Source organism: Urocampus carinirostris, unplaced genomic scaffold (assembly GCF_059441175.1).
Source record: "Urocampus carinirostris isolate Australia breed hairy pipefish unplaced genomic scaffold, RoL_Ucar_1.0 HiC_scaffold_35, whole genome shotgun sequence".
Taxonomy (NCBI): Eukaryota; Metazoa; Chordata; class Actinopteri; order Syngnathiformes; family Syngnathidae; genus Urocampus; species Urocampus carinirostris.
Genome location: NW_028283142.1, coordinates 190,190 through 204,042, shown reverse-complemented (window position 1 = coordinate 204,042; position 13,853 = coordinate 190,190). Strand labels below are relative to the sequence as shown.

Sequence of the window (13,853 nt, the reverse complement as noted above, 5' to 3'; positions counted from 1 at the left end):
TCCATCATCTTCAAATTTATCTCTTAATTCAGTGTTGCTAACTCCTGTTGGTGGTTCTTTGTTAAACTCTTTCCTCTATGGTCTTCTACTCCGTTTTCATACTTCAAGTAGAATTTCAGAATCGATTTCACTTTTTGAAACTCAAGTCTGGCTGCCATCATTTAGTTCATTTAATTCAGTTCATGACCATGGGTGAGGGTAGGAACATAGAGTGACTGGTAAATACAGTGCATCCGGAAAGTATTCACAGCGCTTCACTTTTTCCACATTTTGTTATGTTACAGCCTCATTCCAAATTGTATTAATTTAATCTCTTATCTCAAAATTCTACAAAAAATACTCCATTATGACAGTGTGAAAAAGTTTTTTTTTACTCTTTTTGAATTTATTAAAAATAGAAAACTAAGAAATCACATTCACATAAGTATTCACAGCCTTTGCTTGATACTTTGTTGATCCACCTTTGGCAGCAAATACAACCTCAAGTCTTTTATAATATGATCCCACAAGTTTAGCACACCTATCTTTAGGCAGTTTTGCCCATTCTTCTTTGCAATAAGTCTCAAGCTCAATCAGGTTGGATGGGAGACGTTTGTGCACAGCCATTTTCAGATCTCTCCAGAGATGTTCGATCGGATTCAAGTCTGGACTCTGGCTGGGCCACTCCAGAACATTCACGGAGTGGTTCTGAAGCTAATCTTTTGAGATCTTGGCTGTGTGCTTTGGGTCGTTGTCCTGCTGAAAAATGAACCTTCGCCCCAGCCTGAGGTCAAGAGCGCTCTGGAGCAGGTTTTCATCCAGGATATCTCTATATATTGCTGCATTCATTTTTCCTTCTATTCTGACTAGTCTGCCAGTTCCTGCTGCTAAAAAACATCCCCACAGCATGATGCTGCCACCACCATGCTTCGCTGTAGGGATGGTATTGGCCAGGTGATGAGCGGTGCCTGGTTTCCTCCGCCTGGCATTCACACCAAAGAGTTCAATCTTTGTCTCAACAGACCAGAGAATTTTGTCTCTCATGGTCTGAGAGTCATTCAGGTGCTTTTTGGAAAATTCCAGATGGGCTTCCATGTTCCTTTTACTAAGGAGTGGCTTTCGTCTGGCCACTCTACCATACAGGCCTGATTGGTGGATTGCTGGAGAGATGGTTGCCCTTCTGGAAGACTCTCCTCTCTTCACAGAGGAACGCTAGAGCTCTGACAGAGTGACCATCGGGTTCTTGGTCACCTCCCTGACTAAGGCCCTTCTTCCCCGATCGCTCAGTTTAGAAGGCTGGCCAGCTCTAGGAAGAGTCCTGGTGGTTCCAAATGTCTTCCATTTTCGAATAATGGACGCCACTGTGCTCATTGGGACCTTCAAAGCAGCAGAAATGTTTCTGTATCCTTCCCCAGATTTGTGCCTCAAGACAATCCTGTCTTGCAGGTCTACAGACAGTTCTTTTGACTTCATGCTTGGTGTTTGTGCTCTGACATGCACACTCAACTTAGGGACCTTATATAGACAGGTGTGTGCCTTTCCAAATCATGTCCAATCAACTGAATATACTGGAGGTGGACTCCAATTAAGCTGTAGAAAGATCTCAAGGATGATCAGTGGAAAAAAGATGCACCTGAGCTCAATTTTGAGCTTCATGGCAAGGGCTCTGAATACTTATGTAAATGTGATTTCTTAGTTTTCTATTTTTAATAAAATCAAAAAAAGTAAAAAAAAAAAAAAACGTTTTCACACTGTCATAATGGAGTATTCTGTGTAAAATTTTGAGATAAGAGATTAAACTAATACAATTTGGAATGAGGCTGTAACATAACAAAATGTGGAAAATGTGAAGCGCTGTGAATACTTTCCGGATGCACTGTAGATAGATAGAGATAGATACTTTATCCATCTCCGAAGGTAAATCGAGAGCTTTGCCTTTCAGCTCAGGTCCTTCTTAACCACGACAGACTGGTACTGGCACCGGTTATACAGGGACCTCACACCTCATAAGACTGTCTGGTTCGCCATACTTCAGAAGAACCCCCAGCAGATGTAAAGAGGTCAGGACCTCTGCTTCTGTTCCAGGAAGGATATTTGTGGTCCCCATATCCTTTCAAATTTTTCAGTTTTGTCTTTTATGATGTACCAAATTTTCTCTACGTGTAGCGTGTCTGTCAGTTCCGTCAGCCATCTTCTCCTTGTGGGCACCTCTTTTCCTTTACAACACAATAATATGAGTTTTTTTGCTGTAACGATTCTGTAGGAAATGAGCTGTTGTTGCACCACTGTTAATGCATAGGATACTTTTGATATTCCAAAGATTATCATATGCGGTTCAGGTTCTATCTGCCTGCCGAATATTCTTAAGAAAAGATTAAAAATATCAACCCAAAAAATGTATTACAAAGTGCGAAGCTGTGCAACAGGTCGGCCTCGATAGACTCACATTTCTCACACATGGGAGACATTTCAGGAAAGATACTATGTAGTCTTACTTTGGGCGTAATGAATTCTGTGGGCAACCTTAAATTGAATTAGACGGTGCCTAGCATTTAAGGAGCAGATTTGAATATGTTCCAGGCTGGCTAGACATGTTTGGCTCAGAAATACCTTGCAATTTGTCACATAGGAAAGTCATTGAATGGTCACCTGCGCTAGACAGCCATCCAATTGATCAGGGTTTGCATTTTTGGATCCAGTCAGGTATGTATTCAGATTCAGGAATCGGTGAGTCCATGGTAGGTCATATTTTTCCTGAAGTTGTTCAAATGATGCAAAGAGCCCTCTATGAAAAGGTCCCCATTTCCTTCCAACTGTTAAAAAAGCCATCCATATTAGAGTTGGGAAAATAATGGATTCGATGCAATAGGTAAAATAAAAAAAAACTATCTTCCTATTTGCTTCCATATCTTTTTTGTGTTTATATAATTGGATTTTGCCCAAAGGTATATTTACCAATCTCCACAAGAGAGAGTATAACTGCTCCAATCGCATAGGGCTGACAGTCTTCCCTCTTCATCCTCAGCCAGCAGGACGACATTGAAGTGTCATCCAGCCATGCTGAGTCCGAGCAAAGGCCTGCTGCAGTAACCCATGAATTTGGACAAAGCAAGTCCGCCATCCATCTTAGATTACATAGATGATCTTTTTTAATCCTACGTGATTTAGGATTATAAATGTATAATGTATAATAGGATAGTTGCATCTAATTTTATGAATAAGCTTTTACTGATGATATTGGTATGTTCTGTAGGAGATATGAGAATCAAGGAAGATTATCTTAATTGCATTAACTCCACCTAATTACGAGATTGGCTAATTACGAGTTTTCCAAAATTTTATACGGTTTTTAAGTTTCTCCATTAAGGGAGTAAAGTTTGTGTCAAACAAAGCTTAATATTTTTGGGTGATCACAATCCCTAAATATGAAAAAAATTCCACAGTTAACTTAAAGGGGAATCGTCTTATCAAACCTTCATCAGTAACTTATTGGCTTGATCTCACTCTTAGTCAAATTAATTGTATAAACTAATAATGTTACAAACAAATCAATTCTATCCATCTACCATGGTCATATCCCTCAAGAGGGGTGACTGACAGCAAGACACACACATACAATAACAAAGAAAATAAAAGGGAAATAAATAGCAAAAAAAAAAAACACACAAAATATTTTGGACCATGACCAACCCAATTGCCCAAACAAGTTAGGCATCTCGGCACCCAAGTTGGTCATGCTTTCGTCCCGCCAGATGAAATGGAACACCAGAAAGCGGCCATGACACTCGGGTCAGGGTGACACAACACACAGTTTTGTTCAACAGCAGGGCCCGACAGCTTTCACTAGTTTACCCCTGCCACATCATACGGGTGCCCTGCCCATCCTTAAGAACGCGTCCACAATCCCACTATCCTTTCACAACACCTCTCCACTCCTTTCTATCACCAACAAGAGCTCTAGCTTCCATTATATTTAGACCTCTTTCCTGAAGTGCACTCATAACACCATCCATCCACGTCAATCGCGTCCTTCCTCTTGGTCTCCTTCCATTTACTTCTGCTCTGTAGATCTTCTTCAACATTCGCTCCTTATCCGTCCTCTCCATATGTCCAAACCAACCGAGTCTCTCCTATCAACACGCTTGCTCAGTTCCACGACTAATCCAGTTCTGTCTCTCACAATTTCATTTCTCAGTCTATCCAATCTTGTCACTCCTAACATAGTCCTCAAACACTTCATCTCAAAAACATTCATCTTCCTTCTTAAATCTGCGTTCAGGCTCCAAGTCTCTGCACTATACAAGACAGTCGGCACAATCACACTCTCATACAGTCCCCTCTTAACATCCATACTCATACTCTTGTTGTTCATCACTCTCCTCAGAGCACCCAAAACCTTGCTTCCTTGATTCACTCTGTGCAATACCTCGCACTCCATTCCACCTACTGCAGCCACATCACAACCCAAGTACCTAAAGCTTTGAACTTCTTCCAGCACCTGTCCATGCAACCTGATTTCTAACGTCATGCCCACTCCATCACTTGAACACTTCATCACCTTACTCTTCCCAACATTGACACATAACTTACGCCTATCACATACTCTTCCAAACTCCGTTACCAACCTTCTCAATGTTTCCTCGGAATCAGCCATAAGCGCTGTGTCATCTGCAAACAACAACTGACTTACCTGCCTCACTGTTCCACTGTTGTCCATCATGTCTACACCTCTGCCAAATACTCTTGCATTCACCTCTCTCACCACACCATCCATGTACACATTAAACAGCCATGGTGACATCACACACCCCTGTCTCACACCAGTCAACACAGGGAACCACTCACTTGTCTCACTCTCTACTCTTACACATGCTCTGCTGTTCATATAAAAACTCTTCAATGCTTCCAAGAAATTTCCACCCACTCCATACATCACCAGCACTTGCCACAACACCTCTCTATCAACTCTGTCATACACCTTTTCCAAGTCGATGAAAGCCAAATAAACATCCTTACCTTTTGCAAAATATTTCTCACACACCTGTCGTACTGCAAACACCTGATCCACACATCCTCTTTCTTTCCGGAAACCACTCTGCTCCTCCATCACCACCTCATTCGTTCTTTCTCTCACTCTCTTAATCAAGACTCTTCCATACAGTTTACCCGGCACAGACAACAAACTGATAATTGCTACATTCATACTTATAACCTTTACCCTTATACAATGGCACCACACATGCACTACACCAATCAACAGGAACCACACCACTTAAAAAGCATACATTCAACAAGCGTACTAACCAGTCAATCATAGCTGTGCCACCTTTTTTCAGGCATTCAGCAGAACAACCATCCAACCCAGGTGCCTTCCCCCCTTTCATTTCTTTCACTGCCTCTTGCACCTCCCATGTTTCCACAGGCTTCACATTTAAATCACCCAACACGGGCATTCTCTCCATACCACCGATTGCCTCGACTCTCACTTCTCTCCCATCCTCCACATTTAGCAACTCCTCAAAATACTCTGCCCATCTCATCCTGACTGCACTACGCTAACCAGCAATCTACCATCCTTATCTTTCACTTTCTCTTCCTTTCCAGACTCACTGTTTCTTACTCTTTTCACTTCTTTCCAGAACACTTTTCTCCTTTCCTCAAAGTTCACTCCTATCTTTCGACACCATTCATCATTTGCTTTCCTTTTCGCTGCTTCCACTGCCACTTTTACCAAACTTTTCTTCACCTTATATCTTTCATACGCACCGCCACTCTTATCTTGCAGCCACTCCTCAAAGGCACGTCTCTTTTCTGTCACATTCTCTGATACCTCATCATTCCACCATTCACTTCCTTTCCTAATACCTCGACCAACTTTTCTCATTCCACACACCTCTTTTGCACTCCTCAACACTGCCTCTTTAAAACACTTCCATTCAATTTCCACACTCTCCATTTCTCTTCTACTAACTCGTTCATACTCTTCCTTTATCCTCTCTTTAAACTCTTTCCTTTTCTGCCTTATTCAACTCTCACATTTTCACCTCTTTTCTCACACTCTTCTTATAACTAGCCCTCCACGATCCATCTATTCTCAGTTTTCCTTCCACATAAAAATGATCAGACATACCACTCATTTCACCTCTGTAAACATGCACATCCAACAATCTACTTAACATCCCTTTCTTAACCACTACATAATCCATCAGTGCTCTGTCCACCAACTTTCCACTATCCACTCTGACAAAGGTATACTTATTCACGTCCCTCTTTTTAAACAATGTATTTCCAATCACCAACTCATTTTCCACACATAACTCAATCAATTTCTTCCCACTCTCTTTTCTTCCTGGTACTCCATATACACCAATCACATTTTCAACCGTTTCATCACCCACTCTAGAATTCAGGTCACCTAGTATTACCACTTTCCACCCTTCTTTCGCACTTGCCACACAAGTCCTTCCAGAACTCCTCTCCTCAGCGCTTCTCTCTGAACCAGGTCCATATGCACTTATAAACATCCATACTTCTACACCCCACTTCAACCTCACCCACATCAATCTGGAAGATATCTCTTTCCACTCCATCAGTTTTTCCTTTGCTTTCTCTTTTACAAGCACAGCCACTCCTTCTCTAGCATGTCCACCTGCAACTCCAGACCTTCTACCATACATACCTCCAAGCTGTAATTCACCCTTTCCTTTCATCTTTGTTTCACTCAAAGCTAACACATCAACCTTCCTTTTAGTCATCATCTTTCCGATATCCTCTTTCTTCCACTCAGTCGCTTTACTTCCACATCCTCTCACATTTAATGACGCTATAACTAGGGTTTGTGAGACCTTACGGTCACCCAGCCCCCTTTCTTTGCCTTGCTGTCTCTTAGGGAGTAGAGATAGAGAAGAGAGGATCCCCAGTCCCCTCGCTCCCTCCACTTTAGTCGCCTCTTACGACACACAGCGGACCATGGTGGGAGAATTCTCTTACCTCTCACAAGGCAAAATCAATTAGTTCCAAAATATGTGGGATTGTAGTTTCTGGTCGGGTTACATACAGAAGAATGTCATCTGTGTACAAGGGAAAACCTTTTCTGTATTAAGTATTTTCTGTGTTAAGCCATGTATGGCAGGGTCTTCTCTAATTGTTGGTGCGAGGGGCTCCAGAGCTAAAGCAAACCACTAAGGGCTCAATACACATCCCTGTTTGCAACCCCTACCTAGCATGAACAACGTTGTCTGATTGGTCACTATCCTGGCAGAGGGATTGCTGAAGAATAGCCTAATCCAAGCGATGAACCCGTCTCCAATCCCAAATTTTCCCAAAACTGAAAATAAGTAAGAAAATTCTACCTGGTCGAAAACATTTTACACATCTAGGCTCATCACAAGGTCTTCCCCAAAGCCTCTGGGGGTGCATGACATTAAAAAGGCGTCTATGATTGTGAAATGGGTTTCGTTTTGGGATAAAACCTGATTGGTCTGGGTGCACCATTTTGCTCTTACAGACAATAAGCCGCCTTGCCAAGGTTTTAAGCTTGAATCTTCTGATCCGTATTTAAAAGGGAAATTGGCCTATTCGTCTCTATCCTTCTTGGGGATCAAGGTGATAATGGCTTCATTCAAGGTGGGTGGTAGGGTGCTATCTTTCATAGCTTTGTTATACATTTTATGCAGGTAGGGAGCCAAAGTTCTACTAAATTGTTTATACAACTCATTACTCAGACCATCAGGGCCAGGGCCTTATCCATTTTTAAGTGATTTAATACAGTAGAATCCATGATGTCTGCACACGTATTTTTTTGCATCCAGTCTCTCCCTATCAGACTGGTCAAGCTCTGGTAAACTACATGAACCTAAAAATGTTTGCATTACTCCTGGCTTCTGCAGTACTCTAAGAAGAGTACAGCCTTTTGGAGAAACTTTTGAATTCTCTATAAATATCTTCATGTTGAGTGTGGAGAACACCGAAGTCAGATCTTATTTTGTGTATAGTTTGGTACTTTCCAATTTGGATAATTGTCCTGCTAGCAATTTTTCTGGTTTATCACCAAATTGAAAATATTTTTGTTTCACATGCAGAAAAGCTCTACTTATTTGGTCAGATAATAAATGGTTAAGTTTAATTTTAAGGCTCAAATCCAGTTATATTTTTTAGTTGATGGGTTTTGAGCGCTATCCAAATCTAATCGTCTTATTTCTTCTTCCAGCTCTGTTTTTTTCCTGTTGTGTTTTTTTGGCACTGAATTGATATGATACTATGCACCCTCTCAAAAAAGCCTTAAAAGTCTCCCATAATAACACGGACGAGATGTCATCCTTATCGTTAGTATTGAAAAACAAGGCAATATTCCCTTCCAAGCATTCACACAACTTTTTGTTGTCAAGTAGCTGAGGGTTAAACCTCCAATTATATTGTGGTGTAGTAATTTTATCCATTTTCAAAGTAAAGGAGACAGGTCCATGGTCAGATATTATGGTATTATGATATTTAGGATTAGAGTCATATGGTAGCAGTTTTCCATCCACCAAGACATGGTCAATTTGGCTATACATATTGTAGACCCTTCAGTGAAAGGAATACTCTCGGCCTTTTGGATTAAGTAATTCCAGAGGTCTACTATTTTCATGTTATCAATGTATGTTTTCATCAGGTTACCAGATTTCGATGAGGTTACTTTTTGAACGTTTGCTTTATCCAAAAGGGTCTCAAAAACAAAATTGAGCTCAGATCCAATTATTAGGTTGGTGCTTGAAATATTTGGTATTAAACTTAAAACTTTCCTAAAAAATTCAGTGTCATCATAATTTGACCCAAAAATATTCAATAGTGTTAAATGGACAGAATGCAATTCTCCCTGGACCATCACGTAGCGTCCATTCTTGTCTGATTTTGTTGATAAATGTTTAAAAGCCACTCCATTTCAAATCAAGATTGCTGTTCCTTTAGCTCTGAATGAGAATTTTGAGTGGCATATTTGACTTCTCGCCTATATCTCAATTTCCCATGCTCATCGTTTATCAAATATAGCTCCTGCAGTTCTCTTATACCTAGCCACTCCTTTGCACATCCGTTCTCCTCTGCACTATTGTATTCCAGTGTTATTGTTATTGTATAGTGACTTGTTTACTGCCCATTTTGCACATCTGGTTAGCTGCTCCTCTTGCACTCTTTGCACTACTGTATAATAATAATAATAATAATTTTCTTTGTATTGTCATTCTTTGTAAAGAACGAAATGTCCTGACCCGTTGTAGCTATAATTATTTAGCATATTATTAGTACTTCAATACTCTAACGCAGTACAACATTTATTTATATCTGTACATTCAAGGAAACTGTGCGGGTCAGATGTATCAACATTTTCTTATGTATACACGTGTACAAGAATGACAATAAAGTATATCTGAATCTGCAGGAATATTATATCCGCCTGTAGGTTTTTCAATGTTGGTGTTATGAGTGCACTGCAGGAAAGAGGTCTAAATCTAGTGAAAGCTAGACCTATTGTTGGTGATAGGAATGAGTGGGTTGTTTGGGCGCGTTCTAAGTGTATGATGTGGCAGGGGTAAACCAGTGAAAGCTGTCGGGCCCTGCTGTTGAACAAAAGAGTGTGTTGTGTCACCCTGACCCGAGTGACATGGCCGCTTTCTTGTGTCCCGTTTCATCTGGAGGGACGAAAGCATGACCAACTTAGGTGCCGAGGTGCCTAACTTGTTTGGGCATTTGGATTGGCTATGGTCCAAAAATTGTATGTGGGTTTTTTTTTTGATATTTTTTCCCTTTTATTTTCTTTGTTGTTGTATGTGTTTGTCTTGCTGTCGGTCACCCCTCTTGAGGCATATGACCAAGGTAGATAGATAGGTTTTTCAAATGGGAAAGCACCTTACCTCTTTTTGTTTGATTGTTGATACCATTGACATTCCATGAACAAAACAAGACTTATCCTGCATCAACGAATTGAAGAAAGGTTATTGATATCCGGGTTCTATGGCCCACCCTATATGGACTGAACATTAAGTAGCGCTCTATTCCACCCCATACCCCTTTAAGACCTAAGCTAAGAAATAGAAAACAAAATAAATACAAAGAACCTGAAAAAACATGATTGGCAGAATCTTAATCATTGCTTCCTATAGAAACCTGTCTTTATCGCTTAGGGGGAGACTCCCAGTACAAATGAAAAGTTTGTCATTAAAGATAAATGAAAAATCTTATGGTTCAGGCCCACCTTCCCATAAACCACAGGCTCTTATTAATCCTTTTGTATAATAACTAAGCATTCTCAACCCCTCACTGCACACAAAGTCACGTGCAGTGTTTCAAGACGGGCATAGCCACAAAAAGAAAAAGATACATAAATATATATCTAAATATATATAGTCATCATTAATGCCAAATATGTATGTGCATGTATGTATGTTTATATATTATATATATACATGCACAAACATATACACACACAAGCTGCATCAGAATTTAAAAAGGAGGTAGTCAACTTGACAGAGAGCCCATGTGCATGTCTTTTCTCAATGTTCGAAGTCTTACTTACGCCACACTGAGTCTGTTGAAAACGATGGGGAGAGAAACAACAGGAAATAAATCCTGTCAATTAAACATATTTATCCAGTTGGAAAGTGTTGGTCATAGAATATTGGGCTGCTTCTGCTTACTTAAAGAGGTAAGTATGATCCCCATGCTCCACCCGAAGCAACGCAGGGTGGACGAGGTAACATTTAATCTTCCTCTGGTACGGTCGGGATTTCACCTCTCTAAAGGAGGTGCGTTGCTTGGAAGTATATTGGCTGTCATCTGTTAAAAAACGGACCTACACTCCGTGACATGAATTGTGTAGCATTTTGTCCACCCGCCTCTAGGTACTTCTCGTCGATATTGGTCACCCTCAAGTTGAATCTCCTTCCACGGTCCTCAGCGTCAACACCGTGCTCGCGCAGTGTTTTATTTTCCGGCATTAAGCACCTCACAGGTTGCCTCCAAAGACGCTATCTTTTCGCTGTAAGAGTTAAGCCCTTTCTCGAGGTGCTTGATGCGCTTCTCGTGATCCACTTGGTTATGCCTTTTGGATTGAATGCAAACATTGAGAGGGCTTTCATAGAATCGTCTTTCTTGTCATTGATAACAAAGTAGTGTACATGACAACACAGTTCTGCCTGGCACTCCAATTAAACATGAAATAAGACTTTTGGGAGGAAAAAAACCAAAACACCATATTCCTGTAAAGCGTTTTATAGTCATTTAAATTATTTTTGCAAATATGCCTGAAGGATTTTTGTTGTGATGCATTTGCTGTTAAAAAATACATTTTTCTTGTGTGTAGAGATTTTACAAAACCTTTTGTGTCTTGTGTCCTGCAGACATCAGTTAAGAGCATCTTCTTCCTTGGCAACAGGAGACAAAGTTGTCTGGCATCAAAAAAGAGGAAAATGAGATTTTAGAGACAGTTGACGTCAAAAAGGAGGATGAAGTTTTGGAGTTTGATCATGATGAAATGGAAGAGGACAAATTTGAGCCTATTGTAATTAAAAAGGAGGAAGATTTAAGAGAGTTTCCTGTGATTGAGGCCTGTTTAACCCCGAAACAAGAAGACGGAAATGAAAAGAACAAGGAGAAAATGTCTCAAGGCACAATCTCCTGTCAACATGTTACAACTGTTGATGACAATACATCAAACTCAGCAAAAAATATTAGCAACAAACAGTCAGAAGGTGATAATACTTATCACAAATTTTTGCACTGTGGGAAAACATTTCGATCCAAATCTTATTTGAATTCACATGTCATTTTACATGCGGGTGACAAATATTTTGCCTGCTCAGTTTGTGGTCTAAACTTTACCCGCAAATCACACTTACTAATTCACGTCAGAACCCACACAGGTGAAAAACCTTTTGCCTGCTCAGTTTGCGGTCAAAGATTCAGCCGGAAATCAGACTTAAAAATCCACACAAGAACCCACACTGGTGAAAAACCCTTTCTATGCTCAGTTTGTGGTCAAAAATTCAGCCTGAAATCCAACTTAAAAATCCACACGAGAACCCACACTGGTGAAAAACCCTTTGCTTGCTCAGTATGTGGTAAAAAATTCACCCACAAATCCCACTTAAAAAGGCACACAAGAACACACACTGGTGAAAAACCTTTTGCCTGCTCAGTTTGCAGTAAAACATTTTCAGATGGTGGGGATTTAATGAGACACACAAGAAGCCACACTGGTGAAAAATCATTTGCCTGTTTAGTATGTGGTCAAAATTTCACAGAGAGTGAGAGCTTAAAAAGACACGCAAGAATCCATACTGGTGAGAAACCCTTTGCATGCTCAGTTTGTGGTCAAACATTTACCCAGAGAGGTACCTTAAAAATCCACACAACAATCCACACCAGTGAAAAACATTATATTTGCTCTGTTTGCGGTCAAAGATTCCGCCATAAAGGAAGCTTGAAAAGACACCTAAAAACCCACTGTGATAAGAAACAATATTCTTGTTCAGTTTGTGGTCAAACAATCTCTACTCAAGTCAAAGTTCAGGATCACAAGTGTGTTGGTGAGAACAGCAGTCATCTCTCTGTTTGATATGAGCTCATTGTTTGCATTTAAAAAAACACTGAATTAATTCATTTGTCTACTCTTGACTTGAGTGATATGTATAAACTCAGCCCTTTTTATTGTTGTTCTCGTTATGAAAATGTTTTTTTTTTTTAAATGCACAAGTCTTGCAGCTTGTTTCCTTTTTCGATTCATTAAATGAAACTAAATGATGAATATCAATACAGTAATTACTATGATATAGTATACATTTCCTGTTGACTTAAACTAGTTAGCCTCTTTACAGGGTGGTTGTGTCACCCTGACCCGAGTGACATGGCCGCTTTCTTGTGGAAAAATAATTATTCCAGGTTAACTGAATTAGCGCATCTTGATCTAGTCTGGCTTTATAGGTTGCACGTTTGCCAAGTCAGGGTGAAAAGAAGCAGCTATCTCAAGCCACCTTTATATCTCATCTCATCTCATTAGCTGCACCGCTTATCCTCAGTAGGGTCGCGGGGCCACCTTTATATAGTTGGGATAAATGTATGTTGCGAAAAATGCACTGACACCTCAAATACAAACCCCTGGATGCATTTTAGAATCACGCATCTGAAAATGGAAAAGTGTACCCCATGGTCTTTTCCAGTCGCTGAACATCAATTCCTGATAGTGAGGATGAATTCAAACAAGATAAGAATTATATCCCTGTTTAATCCCTCATATATATCTTGGTTCAATCCCTTGTATGGGTTTTGTGCAATACCCCCTCCCCCGTTTAAAAAAAATCTCATTCTCATTGTATGACTTTACCATTTATAAATATATCTTTAATCAAAGCATACTTATACTAGGATTTCATTATTTGCATCACATGTAAGCATATTTGAAATGTGAATTTGTTGGTGGATATTTTTTGTACATTGTTCTATAGACGAGTTGTTTTTTTTTCTACAGAATGCGATTTTCAGTGATTCAAAAACGTCATAAATTTAGATTTGATCAATAATCAAAGCATCTTAAGTTAATTCCAAGTGTCCAAAGTTTTAAGGAGACAAGAGATGAACTATCTTTTCCCATCAGCCCTTGTTGGGTTTCTATTTCACTGATCTCATCCTCTTTTTTTGTATTGATCTGACTGCATTTGATTTGGTCTCGTTAAACTGTGATTCTGTCATTTATGTTTTTATTTTTTGCAATTTGTAAATAACGTATGGTGTCTGCTGTGTGATTGTCATGAAAGTATTCAGACTTGAGTCATTATGTCGCTGTCTCATCAACAAATAGAAACCATTTCTTTACTTTTATTTACAATAAATAGTTGCTTTCA

At 39.8% G+C, this 13,853-nt stretch overlaps 1 protein-coding gene across 3 annotated transcripts in view; it reads left to right on the top strand.

The window, feature by feature from the left end:
- LOC148345675 (uncharacterized) overlaps positions 1–13,853 on the top strand; it is a 14,769-nt gene extending 916 nt beyond the window's left edge. The window contains exons 2-3 of one of the 3 annotated variants that reach the window (XM_088325864.1): positions 2,609–2,682; positions 11,355–13,853. In XM_088325864.1, the coding sequence (XP_088181990.1) occupies positions 11,489–12,571 (1,083 nt within the window). In that variant the 5' untranslated portion in view covers positions 2,609–2,682; positions 11,355–11,488 and the 3' untranslated portion in view covers positions 12,572–13,853. Of the gene's footprint in view, positions 1–1,921; positions 2,040–2,608; positions 2,683–11,354 lie in introns of all 3 variants that reach the window. The other 2 variants (XM_088325865.1, XM_088325863.1) reach the window with 2 other exon arrangements.